At 37.0% G+C, this 14280-nt stretch overlaps 1 protein-coding gene across 2 annotated transcripts in view; it reads left to right on the forward strand.

Annotated features, from left to right (window-relative positions):
* TAF4B (TATA-box binding protein associated factor 4b) overlaps window positions 1–14280 on the forward strand; it is a 200810-nt gene that overhangs the window by 109099 nt on the left and 77431 nt on the right. For both annotated transcript variants that reach the window (XM_036768688.1, XM_036768680.1), the window contains 3 exons: window positions 3314–3444; window positions 7141–7266; window positions 11427–11483. In XM_036768688.1, coding sequence (XP_036624583.1) covers window positions 3314–3444; window positions 7141–7266; window positions 11427–11483 — 314 coding nt within the window. The remainder of the gene's footprint in view (window positions 1–3313; window positions 3445–7140; window positions 7267–11426; window positions 11484–14280) is intronic.

Here is a 14280-nt window from a genome sequence, read left to right on the forward strand (position 1 = left end):
GTTCCATATTAGTAAATACAAATAATTCATGAAAAGTTTACAAGCCTAATTTAAAACTTATATTTAGTAATTTTTTTCATTTTATAAAAATAAAATTTATTTAAATGATATTTAACTATTATTCATTGTATTTATTTTTGTGATTTCAGATACTTCAGCATGTATTTTTTTCATTTGTTGCTTGGTGAACAATATTGAGAATGTTTGAAATGAGTAGGGACTGTTTTCAACTAGATATTCCCAGTAACTGTTTATCTATAGTTTGTATAACTTTATAATATAAAAATGGAAATTTTTCTGTAAGCATTTTCAGAGTGTTGTGGAATAGAGATGGGAGCGGGGATGCATTTTCTATGAACTTTCTATTTTGCATAAATTTAAGCTGGTCGTTACCTATTTAGAATGTCTATCCCTGCCAACTTCAAGGGACCATATACAGATTTATAGTTGGATAGTCCTTACATATCAAAGCCACATAGGGCAAATAACTTTCCTAAGCTCATACAGGTAAAAACAGGTGAGGACTGAACCCAGATCATTTTACTAAATAAGCAGTTCTCATACTTTGTGGTCTTAGGACCCTTTATACTCTTAAAAAATTGAGGGACTCCAAAGGGCTTTTGTGTACACAGGTTGTATCTACTGATATTGACCATATTAGACACTAACACTGACTTTTTTTGTATGTGTGTATCTCTTCCTCTCTCTCTCTCTCTCTCTCTCTCTCTCTCTCTCTCGACACACACACACACACACACACACACACACACACACACACACAGTCACATCTAAATCAACAATAAACCCATTATATGCTAACATAAATAATTTTTAAAATGAAAAATAACTTTTTCAAAACCAAAGAAATTTTGTGAGAAGAGTAACATTGTTTTACAACTTTTTTTGGGAGGGCAGTGCAAAAATCTCTTTAATATCTGGTTCTATAGAAGACAGTTGAATAAAAGAAGAGTGTTTTAATAGGAAAATAAGGTCTTAGTATTATTATGAAATTGACCCTATGGACTCCCAGAGAAGAATCTCAGAGACACCCAGGAATATCTGGACTACATTTTGAGAGCTGTTGTTATTATTATGTAGCTATATATTAAATGCAGTTAATAACTAGCATATAATAATAGCTAGCATTTATATAGCACTTTAAGATTTGCATAGCACTTTACAAATACTATCTCATTTAATTATATTTATGTGTATAATGCTTTAAAGTTTGCAGTGTACTTTATATACCCTGATTTAAACCTCAATACAACCCTGAGAGTAGTTTTTACTGTTCTCCCACTATAGAAACCCAGGGTTCTTTTTACTATACCATGCTGTCTCTTTCCCAAAAATGTCTTTCTGGTCTGTAGATGGTATAAAAAAAAAAACCCCAACTATGTTTCTGTAAATGTGGATTGTTAATTTTTTTTAACACTTAACATAAAATATATCACTTCATCCTTTTTAAAAAATATTTGTATTAAAATTGCTTCCCCCTTCTGTGATCTTATCTTCCAGAATGGTTAATCTCAAAATCATTTGTTTGACTTTGACATGTATTTTCTGCTTTTGTATCTCTCTGTGGTTATGAATTCATAGCATGTCAGAGGAAGCAGTAAAGTGACACAATAGAAAAAGTGATGGGTTTAAATCCCAGCTCAGACATCACACATATGACCTGGAGTAAGTCCTTACTCCTGGACCTCAGTTTCCTCATCTGTAAAATGAGAGAAGATTTGATTGAATAACTTCCAGTTCTCATTCTGTGACCAATGAACTTTTTGTCCATAACCGTGCAATCAAAATCTGATTGAAGAGGCACTGGGAAGCTTTGTAGGTTTTTCATCCCATTTCACATTGGAGAGGAATGATCTCTTTCAGATTCCCGCAAAGGAAACCAGATGTATCAGAGCTGCCTTTTCTCTAACCTTGCTGTCTTACTGTCTGGCTTATAGGTTTCCAGGTTGAAAGGAGGTAATGAAGTTTTTTGTGGTTTGAAAATAGTTCTTGAGAAAGCCAAAGTAGTATGTGGAGACAGAGCCTCAAACTACTGTACTAAACTCTCTTGCCAAACTTAGAGCAAAAGTCAGTATTTAAAATGATTATGTCAAAGAGTGTAGGCTCTTTAAGGACAGGAACTGTTTGGTTTTTGTTTTTGGATCCCAAGGACCTAGCACAGTGCTTTGCATATTGCCTTACATTTAAATGATGTCTTACTAACCAAAAAGAGTTTAAAAAGAGTCAAATGTTTTGTCTTCTTTGGTGAGAGCATAAAGATTTGTCTCATAGTCTTTTGTGTGCATGATCACATACATACTTATATTTTTAATTAATTTTTCCCCAGTTAACAAGTATTTGTTTTTTCTCCCCAGAAAATCAAAACCCTCATCATGCTCAAGCAAAATAAATGCCCATGTTGGCCATGTCCAAAAACACACACCATTTTCAGCACCCTTAAAAGACTTTTAATTTGGCTGTTGTATGTACGTTAATAAATTTAAGTTTGTAGTGCAGATAGGTGGATACACACTTCAGAAATACTCTTTAGCCTTAGCCAGTAATGAGGAATCATTGAAGTAATATTTTGCCTTTGGGTATGTACTCTAAATTGTTTTCATGAAACTATTCTTTCCATATTTAATCAAGGAACTTTACCTTCCCCTCTTAATAACAAAGAAAGGGGCTAGTAACAGGCATACTCAGATAAGAGATTTTCTAATGGTCACATGAGATGATACTTTGGAACTTGATTCTGTTCATAAATTGGCTACCAGGTTGCTTGTTAACTTAATAGAAACAATGGCCTCATAGGCACAAATAAAGTTAAGCATGAACAAAGAACGTGTAGGGTTTATAAGCATATGAAGAAAATAGTCATATTCCAAATTTGTTGAAATAAATGGCATGAATTGTTAACGACTACTATGTTAAACAGGGCACAATGTAATTTTCTATTTTAAAAATTACTAAAATTAACAGAATATGTCACTAATTTTTACAGTTATTGTTCTCCCCCTTGAACACTAGACTTGATTTGTGTTCTTATCAACTTTGTCCTATAAATGACCTTGCATGGAGAATGATTCTAGGGGCTAAGTGAAACAATGTCTATATTTTCTGAAGCTTCAGGCTAAGTTTTATTAATGTAATGTCTAAGATCTTTGAAGTTGTGACTTTACCAGGAAAATCATAATCTCCAAACCTTTATTCATAATGGGTATGACTTCCAGGGGGAACAGAATACCTGCTGTGCTAATTATTTCAATTATCAGCTACTGCTAAAACATGTAATGGATTTTCTCTGCTTCCACAGGTAAAAGGCATGACATTATGGAACTTAACTCTGATGTTGTGAACTTGATCTCCCATGCTACACAGGAGCGATTACGAGGCCTCATAGAGAAACTGACTATAATTGCTCAGCATCGAATGACAACCTGCAAGGTAAAGGAAATCATTAAGGAAGTTTGAGTACTTTTTTTTTCTTCTTTCCCATATTAAAAGGTCCATTTATTGTGTGTCTTCATATTTTAAATATATTCCTAAGGAAACAAGCCAAGTTGAATTATTCTGTAATTGGTATTTGTGTAAAATCATTCATACTTTTAATTGTTTCATAGTTGAGAATATGTAGATATATGTACACATGGAAAAATAGAATTAAAGTTTAATTGAAGTACTTATTCAAAGATTTGTGGTGACAGATACTGAAACTTTCAACTTCAGGTTTCACCTCAGTAAGTTCATGTTGGAAGGAAATAAATCACTAATGCCATGCCGGCTCCCTTTTTGTTTTGTAAAAATGGTAGTGCCATGGTTTATCATTCATGTCCCCTGTTAATATAGGGCACAGGGAACCCACTGAGTGAAAGCTTATGTCCCTGGTGAACATGACTGCCTGCATTTGTAAAAATCATAGAACCGAATGCGTAGTGTCCCTGGTGATGCGTTCACACTCACTAGCCGTTATCAAGATGAAGGCACTGGAGGCAGTTGTTAGTTTGGGGAGGAAGAACTGATTGGGCGGTGAGTAACAGAGAATAGCCTATCTCTTTTCCTACATCAAGGAAAACTGCATTTTCGAGTAAGATTGCATGTAGATGAGAAAAAGCTGGGATGAAAGATCTTAAAACATTCGGGGTTTGTAGTGTGGTCACCACCATGGTGTTCTAGTCATAGATTAAGAGGAATCCAGGGGAACATCAGCTGCCACACCACCGGTGAGTCCCCTGGAGCCATTGCCCTATTTTCTCCACTTCACTCGGACCTTTGGGAGGATGGGATTGTTGTGGCTGAGGTCCTCGAATAGCATGATAATTCTTTTTGTGAAAATTTGCTGGGCTGAGCAGCAGGCATATGAATTTAGTAGTAGAAAAGACTGGAAAAACAAAACTTAAGGGATTGAGAGCACTGTTTGCAGAGCCCCAGGGAGCGAAGTTGTGTCCACCTTTTATTCTGTAGTCATAGACTGAACTGAAGACCCTGCGTGTGAAGCCTTTAATATTAGTCTATCTTAAAGCATACTTACAGCTTCTATTAACTTTTTTTTTTCATTGGATTAAAAATGAGCTTCCATCTCTAAAGCTTTGTTACTTTTTACATTTTTGTGCAATGCTGCTTCTTCCTCTAATTCTTTTTTTAAAGCAGCTATACCATTGTTTTAAGTATGCACGCATCAATGTAGCCACATTTTCATTGGATCGTTCTTATACAAGTTTTAGCATAGTCTGTCAATACTAGGTATTGAAGTTTTGGAGTTTTTTTTTTAGAAAGTCATGTTTAGCGTTCTGAATACCATTCAGTATGCTATTGTGTGTAGTTTTTAGGCTGGAGCTTATTTTATGTGCCGACAGCATCTGTTCGGGGGCTTTTCCTGCTCCTGGCCAGCTGGGTAGTGTATTCCTTACCTTAAAGACCTCATTAGGAAAAAGATTGCGGCCTCCTCACCTTTCTGCCCCATGTAGCTGTCCTCATTACCTCATGTTTCCCTATGAAAGGAGTTATTCAGATACAGAGAGGCAGCTACCACATCCTCCTTTGCCTTAATTTAGCCATGCTTGACTTCAGTTTTAAGTGCTTTGATTGTCATCACCCTTGCCCATGGTGCATGGATTTAGTTTTTTTCTTGTACTTCAGGCTCATCTTAATCATCATTTTTTCACTGTCTGCCATTGTTAACATTTCTGTTTTTTCTGATGTTCTTTCACTTGGGTTGCTTTCTTTAGTTTTATACTTAAACACAGACTCTCTAGCAGTGGTTCCTATTCATGTAAATGGAACTCTGTAAAGAGGCAGCAAGTCACATATGAAGGTACATGGCACATAACTTGATATTGATGTTGCTGCCACTGAAGAGATGTGCCTTTAATAACCTGTATGGTTCATTTTTCCCCCCTCAGTGGGAAGATGCCATATTTCCTTTATTGGATACAATTTATTTCTTGGCATTGGTACCATTTGGTCTGTGTTGTTTCTTTTATTCTTAGTAGAGTGTTTAATATATAGTGGTCCTAAAATTCTGTGAAGCATGCCTTTTTTTCTGTTCATGCATGAAGAATTCAGCTGGGTCTACCAGCTGGGTAGACAGGAAGGAAGGTGGTGAGGTCAGGGTTACTATTTAAGGTTAGGGACTCAGTAGGAAGAGAGGGAGGAGCTCATTTGTAGAGCAACATCTGGAAAAGTAAAAGAAAGATGGGTTATGCCAGGGGCAGCTGTATTTGAGTAGGAGAGATCTCAGCATGGCAATGAGATTTGTCCAAAACTCTGATTTGCACCCCCCTTTCATTTAGTGCGTTGTGTTCCATTTTAAATTAAATCCTGTCAGTAAACTATCTCCAGAGTGTCTGAAAATGAAAATGGGTAAAGATGAGGTATTTAAGAAACCACTAGTGATTTTGTTTATACACTTCTATGGTTGGCCTGTAATTTATTCCATACTTTTAACTTGTATTATTTAACTCTATAAAGCATATGAGGATTCTTTTCGTATTAGACTCTAAGCAAAATAAGTAGTACTGTTACATCTTTTCCGCTTAAAGTACGTGATACTCTTTTGATCTGGTTAAATACAAACAATAGAAATTTAATTTTAAAAGTAGAATTCTGGGCATATGAAACTCACTCCCTTCTCCACCCTCCCCTGCTTAATTGAAACCCTTGTAAGTATAAGAATGAAAGAAAGATGGGGATGGGCACAGAAGGTATTTATGATTTTAGAGAGTTTAAAAAATATCTAGCTGTTAGATTAAATGTTTCGAGAAACATTATTTCTTAAAATTTACTATAAAGTTGGTCATTAAATGAATGAGTTAGCATTAATAGGGAGAATTTTTTAAAAAGCTCAATGGCAAGAATTTTTTTTTTTTTAAATCTAGCATTCCTCCTTATAAAAGGCAGAGGGACATGTGAAGCTGTAGTGGTCTTCATGAAAAATGTTAGAAAATACCAAGTCTAGAGACTCTTCACTATGTAACCCAGAGTATTTTAGTCAGTGGAACATTTCTTATGTTTCTTAGACATGCCTATCCAGATATATGCAAGTTGTAATAAGTTTTGGCACAGTATAATAATTATAACATTAAATAAAGTTTTACTTCGTCCTGAATTTTACAAAGAACATAAGTCACAAGGAACAATTTTAACAGGAATATATGTGAGACCATTCTGCTCCCAGAAGATCTTTGGGGGAAGTGACTATTTCCTATCTTTTTTCTATTGCTATTGTCTTTTCTCTCTCTATTCTTTCTACAGTTTTAAGTTTGGTTTGATTATGTTGAAAACTATAGGATGGATGATTCTAATAGATTACATAATTTAGATTATATAGTTTGTAGGTCAAATCTTATTTTCAACTTTTTATTGATGACGCTTCCTGTTTTGATACTCTAAGATACAGGCAAAGGAATTATTAATTTCACCTAAACTTTTGGGGAAAATAACCACTTAATTATTACCTCTCCATTTCTAGGGAAGATATAAAAGACCTTCTTGGTAGAAGGTGGCAGATGTGTAAATATTATCTCCTCACATGCGTGTCTTCCACTGTATTAGTGTTAAAATCATGGTCTTTTGTTATCCAAAGAGCTATATGTATATATGAAGTAGGACTCAGTTCTATAATCATTGTCTGTTTCTTTCCAGGAGAGTGAAAATTATGTCATGTCTAGTGATACCAGGTCGCAACTTAGATTTCTTGAGAAGCTGGATCACATTGAAAAACAGCGAAAGGATGAAGAAGAACGAGAGATGTTGCTCAGAGCAGCTAAGGTGGGGGTCTTCTTAGCAGCAAATGTGACTTTATGATGAGGTCAGGATTCATTTGATTACTTGCCTTCTTAGTTATGTTAGACAAAATATACCTATTTTTTCTCAAATCTTTCCAAGAAATCTTGATTTTGATATCAACTCAGTCTGCATGATTGAGGGCAGTAGGGGCAGTCATGTTAGTCTGTTGACATATATATCCATTGAGGCATAACATTTATAGGGTTTTTTAAAATGGTTTATTAATGTACCAAGCAGAATTTGAGAGAAGGAAGTTTGGGAAGCAGGGAGCAGTACTATTGGAAAAAGAGGGAGGAAATGAGGGATGAGGAAGCAAAAATATTTGATGGTAGAAGATAAGGTCAGATAGGGTACTAACGCTGGATGAGGCAGTGATTTTTATTTAATATTGTATTGGATTTCTTATGCCAGGTGGAACCTTGGGCAAGCCATGTCAAATTTCTTTGAGTCTCAGCTTCCCCACCCAAAAATGAGAATAATTTCTAAAGTTCCTTCAAGCTCTAAATCCTGTGAAAGCAAGCCTGTAGTCATTGGTAGTCTCTGATAACCCAAGTGTTCCTACCAACTATTTAGAGATTTTACAACTCTGAGTTATGGTAGCAAACCTTAAAAGGCTGAGCTTTCGCAAAAATAACCCTTGACTTTGTAACTCTTCAGTGTCATTTCCTCATCCTTCTTTGGCCTCCTCTACAATCGAAATGTTATTTAAGATCGCATTCAGTTTCACAGAATCTAAGTTGGAAGAGACTTTGCAGTCTTCTAGTCCAACCCAAGCTGTACAGTCCTTTCTTGAATTACCAATTTGAGGAGCATCTATCTGTTTCACTGGTAGGGTTTGGAGGGATAATAGCTTCCAAGTTCCTCATAACTATTCAGTAGTTTACTGATTAGTTTCATGGTGTAGCCTCCTTGTCACAACCGTTAGCTTATTTTACGTTTCATTTCTCTTATCCCTCAACTCCATTATTGCTATCATTAGCATCTGCTATCCCACTGATCCTTTCTTGTCGGCCTCAGTTCTCTTGGACAAAGAAAGGACAAGGTGTTAGGAGGAAAGGATCATTAGAGTCTCTTCTATTTCTCAAACTATAATTCTGTGATTAGAGGTATAACAATTTTTTTTCTTATTCTTAATAGTATAGAAATCCTAAAAATAAAAACACCTTTTACCTGTTTCTCTCCACTATCCTGCATTCTTTGGGGAGACTTCTCTTTTGGGGGTGGGGCCAGGACTGAGAATGACAGTTTAGAAGGGTCTCTTAATTTAGAGGATAAATTTGTGAATTGCTGGCTTAATGTTAAATTGCTCCCTGCCAGCTGACTGTTTTGTGACTGAGAAAGGCACTTCAATTCTTTATGTTTAGTCTGGAGATAGCAATCTTTACCTCTGATATACCCCAGTAAGATTTAATATCTCTAAGGCACTTACCATCATTCTTTGAAGAACACAATCTAAATTCAAGATGTTGCTTTATGATAAGCAAATATAATATTATTGTTTGTATATTTTATTGATATGAATTATTGTTACACAGATGAGTTGTGGTGTCTCCTCCACCTCCCTGGTGGAAAAACAGACTTACTGTAAACAATGAACCATTATAAACCACTGAAAAACTTTCTGCCATCTAGTGTTGGGACATTATGGGCCATAATTTAATGCCTTGCATATATAACATTCAAGAAAATAAGGGATGTATGTAATTTGCAGTAGTGCTAAACTGAAACATACAGACTTGTTCAACTTGATATATAATTAAAAAGGCAATATGGCATAATGGAAAATGTTGGACTTGGAGTTAAGAAGGCCTGGGTTCAAATTGTTGTGGCAATGTTCAAATTTTTTAACTTGGAATCTCAGACAACTAAACTTTAAGTTTAAAACATTTGTGGTCTACATTGGTGGAGTGAGGTCACAACACCACCAGTCAATCACAGGTCCCTTACAGGTTCTTTACTATTAGACAAATTCAGTATAATTAAATGTTATTTGCATTGGTTAGCATTGAAATAAAGTTATCTTGGTAGAATTGGAGCTAAAATTAGAGCTCTCACTAATTAGTTTTTTAGTTCCAAGGAGAGCTTTGCAGCTACTTAATGGAGGCTTTTAAAATGACAGTGTTCTTAAATCTTACTTCTTTTTTTATGTTGTCCTATAATATGAATAGCCAAGAAGTTGCTCAGTGAAATTAGTAGCAGGTAAACATGTTTAACAAAGGAAAGCACTTTGCCTTTTGTTTGGTTAGTGATTGCACAATTTCATGGCTAGAATAAATTTTACCTTAGATTTATATGGGTTGGATAATTTTGTCAAGATGAATATATTTGTGTGCCTGTATTGCTCCAGGTTATGAACTGGTGGTGGTTGGGGTCAGGAAGAGATCCTTTTCTGTTCTCTCACTAGAGAATTTAATAGAAGTTCTTCCTTTTTGTTTGAAACATGGCATCTGTCCCTAAATCCCCATAGCTCTCTTTTTACACTTTTCAGAATCACAGAATTAGAGAGTTGGAAAGAACCTTAGGGGCCACCTAGTTCAATCCATATGTGAAAGGGACTCCCAGTATACCATGCTAGACAATTAGTTATCCTGACTATAGGAAGAGGAACCTCTAAAGCAGCCTCAGCTGCTCTAATTGTTAGGGCATATATCCTGACATCATGACTGTGTGCTTCCTTCACCCATCTCTCCTGGCTTGGTCCTCTGGAGCCAAATAGAGCAATTTAATCTCTCCTTCACATGACAGCCTGTCAGATATTTTGGGTCCTTCTATCCTTCCCCCAGCCTTCTCTGGGCTAAACGTTTGTTTGTTCATTCCATCCTCATATGACATGGATTCAAGGCCCTCCGCCATTCTGGTTGCTCTCCTCTGAACACTCTGTAGCTTATCACCGTCCTTAAATGGTGGCACCCAGAACTGATCACCGTGATCTGGTGGCACCCAGAACTGAAACAAGGTCTGGGAATGGGTGGAGTAGAGTTGGCACCTCCCTACTCCTGAAATCTAACCTATGCCTTTCTTAATGTAGCCCAAGATTGCATTAGCTAACTTTTGAGCTTGCTAACAGTTAAAACCCCTAGACCTGTTTTTACAGCACAGAAGTTCAGTCAGCATTTATTAAGCATCTTCTGTGTGCTAGACAATGTGCTAAGAACTGGGGACACACAAAAAAATAATGAAAGCAATTGATGTCCTTGGGAAGCTGATAGTCTACTAGAATTATTATAATCTGTCCTGTGTGTGTTCTTTTCTTACCCCCTTTCCTAAGCATAGGGGTCAGCTCTTCCTTTTGGTCTTTTGAAATGCCTAGCATAAGTGCTTTACAACCTAGGAATGAGGTGAGGGGACTGAGCCTGTGATTGCACTGGTACAGGGGACTTGCCTAGAACATGGAGAGATAAGTGACTGTCTAGAATTGCATAGCTGCTATTGTGTCAGAGAAAGGGTTTGAATCCTGGAGCTTCTTGCCTTCTTGACCAGCTCTCTAGCCATTAGGTAATGCTGCATCTTGCCTTGAAACATAGAAGATGTTTAACAAATATTTGTTGAATAAATGAGAAAGAGTGTAGACCCTAATGGATTACCAAACCAATAAGGAAGGTTTGATGTATTCATTTCTCTTTTCTTTTCATGTCCAAAGAAGCAGTTTTTTTAGGAGGTTGGGTCTTGTTGAAAGCCAGGCTCTGGTCTTGACTTAACACTACCTGAAACAGCTTATGAGTTCCTCTGCATCCTGTTCCTGAAAGGTTTCACTAGATCAACACAGTTTGGTTGGGGTGATTGGGTCTGAAACCATCATTTTTTTCCTCTCTCTCTCCACGCCATCTGGTTTTGATGTCTGCTCCTGACATGAACAACGTCATGCCTCAACTGGACCTGACTGACAGTGTTAGCATCACTTTCAGCATAAGCTTCCTCCAGGCCAGAATAGCAGCAGCAGCAGGCCCAGCTGAAAAACAAGGGGGGGAAGAGGAGAGTGGGGGAGAGTAAGGGGGTGGGGAACCAAACCTGGATTCTGGCATTTACCCCTGGAGCTAGGATTTTCAATCACAAGAGAAAATTGTCATTTATTAAATATTTAACGGCTGCCGTGGTGTTTGGATGCTAGTAATTTCTATTACAATTTTCTTTTCCTTTGATAGAGTCGTTCTAATAAAGAAGATCCAGAGCAGCTGCGATTAAAGCAGAAAGCCAAAGAGGTAAGACTTAGAGCTCTCCGTGCTGCTGCCTTTGTGTTTGAGAGAAGGGTGGCAGCCTCGCTCTCCTGCCAGCAATTAGGTCAGGGTTTATTTTGCTGTGGCATACCATTTGCAGAGGCCTTGGGGAAGGACAGGAACTGCCACAGGCAAGGGCAGTACTTCAAATAAGGTCAATGAATTATGAGCTTTCCTTTTAAAATTTATTTCCAAGGCTCAGGCCTGTCTAGAAATGGTTCTTTGTAAAGTATAGCAGTGCACTTGGTAGGAATATAATGTGGGATTAAAAAAAAAAAGGAAACTTTTGAGATTTAGCATCTGGGACTGTACAATAGGCTACATTTTTCCAGGGTAATTGTTCGTTTTGTAAATCTGATACTGCTTATAATTCTTTGGCTGGGAGGCGGTACTGGGATTTAGTTTTAAATGGAAAATGCCTCTGGCTTTTAATTTTCTGGGCCCAGCAGTTTTCTGTTCTGGAATGGAGCCCTTGTTTCACACAGTTCATGTTTAGCTGCAGGGGTTTTAGTTTATAGCTTAGACTGGTTAAGCTTTTACTCCCAGAGGCCTCTGCATAGCAACTGTAGAAATCAACAAATAAGTTCATTTATGTCTGCAGCCTCCTCTCAGTAGCTGACTTTTTACATTTCCCAATATCCATTTCCTGACTTTTCTAGCCTCAGAGAAAAAAGCTCCACTAATTGGAGCTTATTTTAATTGAGCCTTAATATTGGATCTCACTGGAGTTGCCCCCAGAGCTACTGGGAACAGAATGAAATGAAAGTACCTAAGGTTGAAGATGTGGTGTGTGTATGGGGGTGTGTGTGAAATTTTTCACTTGACCTACAGATTCTTTTCCCTGCTGAATAAATCATCAAGCCTGTTCACATTTCTGATTAAGGATCTGACAGCAGACGATAATAAAGACAATTGAGGTGTGAGACGTGTGATATGGAGCTGAAGAAATTGGTTTCTATAGTTACTTGACTGATTTCATGCAATTTTTAAGGATCTTTGTGCTAAATGAGAGCGATTTTCTGAGCAACCTTTTTCCTTAACTGTGCCTCTTGAACTATGAAATTTGTTGTTGCTTAACATTGCTGCACTTGGCTCCTAGGTGCCAGCAGCAGCAGCAGGTTATTTATGAATGTTTTAAAGGCCCTTATTGTTTGGATTAATGTAGGAGCTGAGGCAAAACAAATGGAAATCCTGTAAGATATTCTTGCGATGAATTGTGTGGTGGGTTTTCACTAAAGTAGAAGAAGAAAATACGTGGATTTAGGGGTGAAGGAGTTCAGGGATTGGACTAGAAGGGATGATCAAGTGGGGAACCTTTCAGGAAGGAGATCATGAGGTGGCAGTGGGGTACAGTTTTATTTGAAGCTAAAAATACCATTGAGCTTACTCTTTCCGGTGCAAACTTTACCCAAAAATTCTAAGTGTGGAAGCTGAACAAACAATGCTATTTAAGTCACAGTGAATTCTAGCTTTATTTTGGGACTGCCTCCCTACTATAGCCCTGAATTGAATTTATACTTCAAAAGTTTAGGTTAAAAATTAAGTCTTCTTGCCCTCTTGTCTTTATTTCTAGAAAATGACAGATTGATTACTTCTTATCCTTGAAGGTCTCATGTTGCCTCTGCTGCCCTCATAAGCCACCGAATTTTTTTTAGATTAATTATTTCCCTTTGGGTGCAAAGGCATTGAGAAAACAATGTTTTTAAAATATTCCCAATCAATGGAAGGGATTGGGCAACTTTTTTTTTAAGAGCAAATAGCAACATAACAACATTTTGGGAACAATTAGTAGTTTATGTGCCTTTCTTCTTTCTTTCAAACAAGATAGAAATTGAAGTGGAAAAAAAGACTTGTTTTCCAGTCAGAAGACTTGGGTTTGAATCCTGGCCCCCTGCAGTTTTATTACCGGTATGATGTTGAGGAAGCCACTTAGAACATTTGGGTCTGGGGATCTTCCTGTGAATGATAAGGGGGTTGAATTCAGTGACCTCCAAGGTCCCTTCCAGGCTTAAATCTGTGATCCTATGAACAAAAGAAAAGTGACATGGAAAAAGGATAAACCAGATGATTCTTAAATTGAGTCATTGAATAACAACTAAGCAAAAATCTTTCCACCGATTCTTACCATTAAGACAATGCTTAAAAACTGTATTAAGGGATTATTCCGATGCCCCAGCATTTGTTAAGTGCTTAGCAGTGGGGAAAATTCAGAATTTAGATAGATAAGATCTTTATAACACACACTGACTATATAGAAATAATACTCAATAAATAATAAACACATTAGAAAAGTACAAAAAGGATTACTTTGTGAGGCCTGATAAAGTTCTTACTATCCTGGAGAGGTCTGAGAAAGTAGTTTTTTAGGTGGTCTTTGAAAAGATGGGAATAAATTCAACAAGCAGAGTGGGAAAAGAGAAGAATTTTCTAGACAGAAGGAAGAACACAAGGCACCCAGTTGAGAAAGACTACGTGTATGTAGGCAGCAGATAATAATCCAGTTTGATGTCTAGTTTTGCTGTTGTCCTCTCCAGCTAAGTTTTTGAATACCAGGATGTACTCAGTACAGGATATCTCTTGTTCTGAAGAGGGACTCATTGAGTCTTTTGTGATGGAGGTGTTCTTTTCATTTTTTGAAAGTAGCTGTTTGGGATGACATGATGTTGGAATGGGAGTAATGGTAGGAGTAACACTACATGGGATTCAGAGCTTTGGAGAAGTTTGGAGAGGTCATGTAGCAATCCTTAACTCCCAGCAAGTTTGCCAGGAGCTCTGTATGAAT

Source organism: Trichosurus vulpecula, chromosome 1 (assembly GCF_011100635.1).
Source record: "Trichosurus vulpecula isolate mTriVul1 chromosome 1, mTriVul1.pri, whole genome shotgun sequence".
Classification (NCBI taxonomy): domain Eukaryota; kingdom Metazoa; phylum Chordata; class Mammalia; order Diprotodontia; family Phalangeridae; genus Trichosurus; species Trichosurus vulpecula.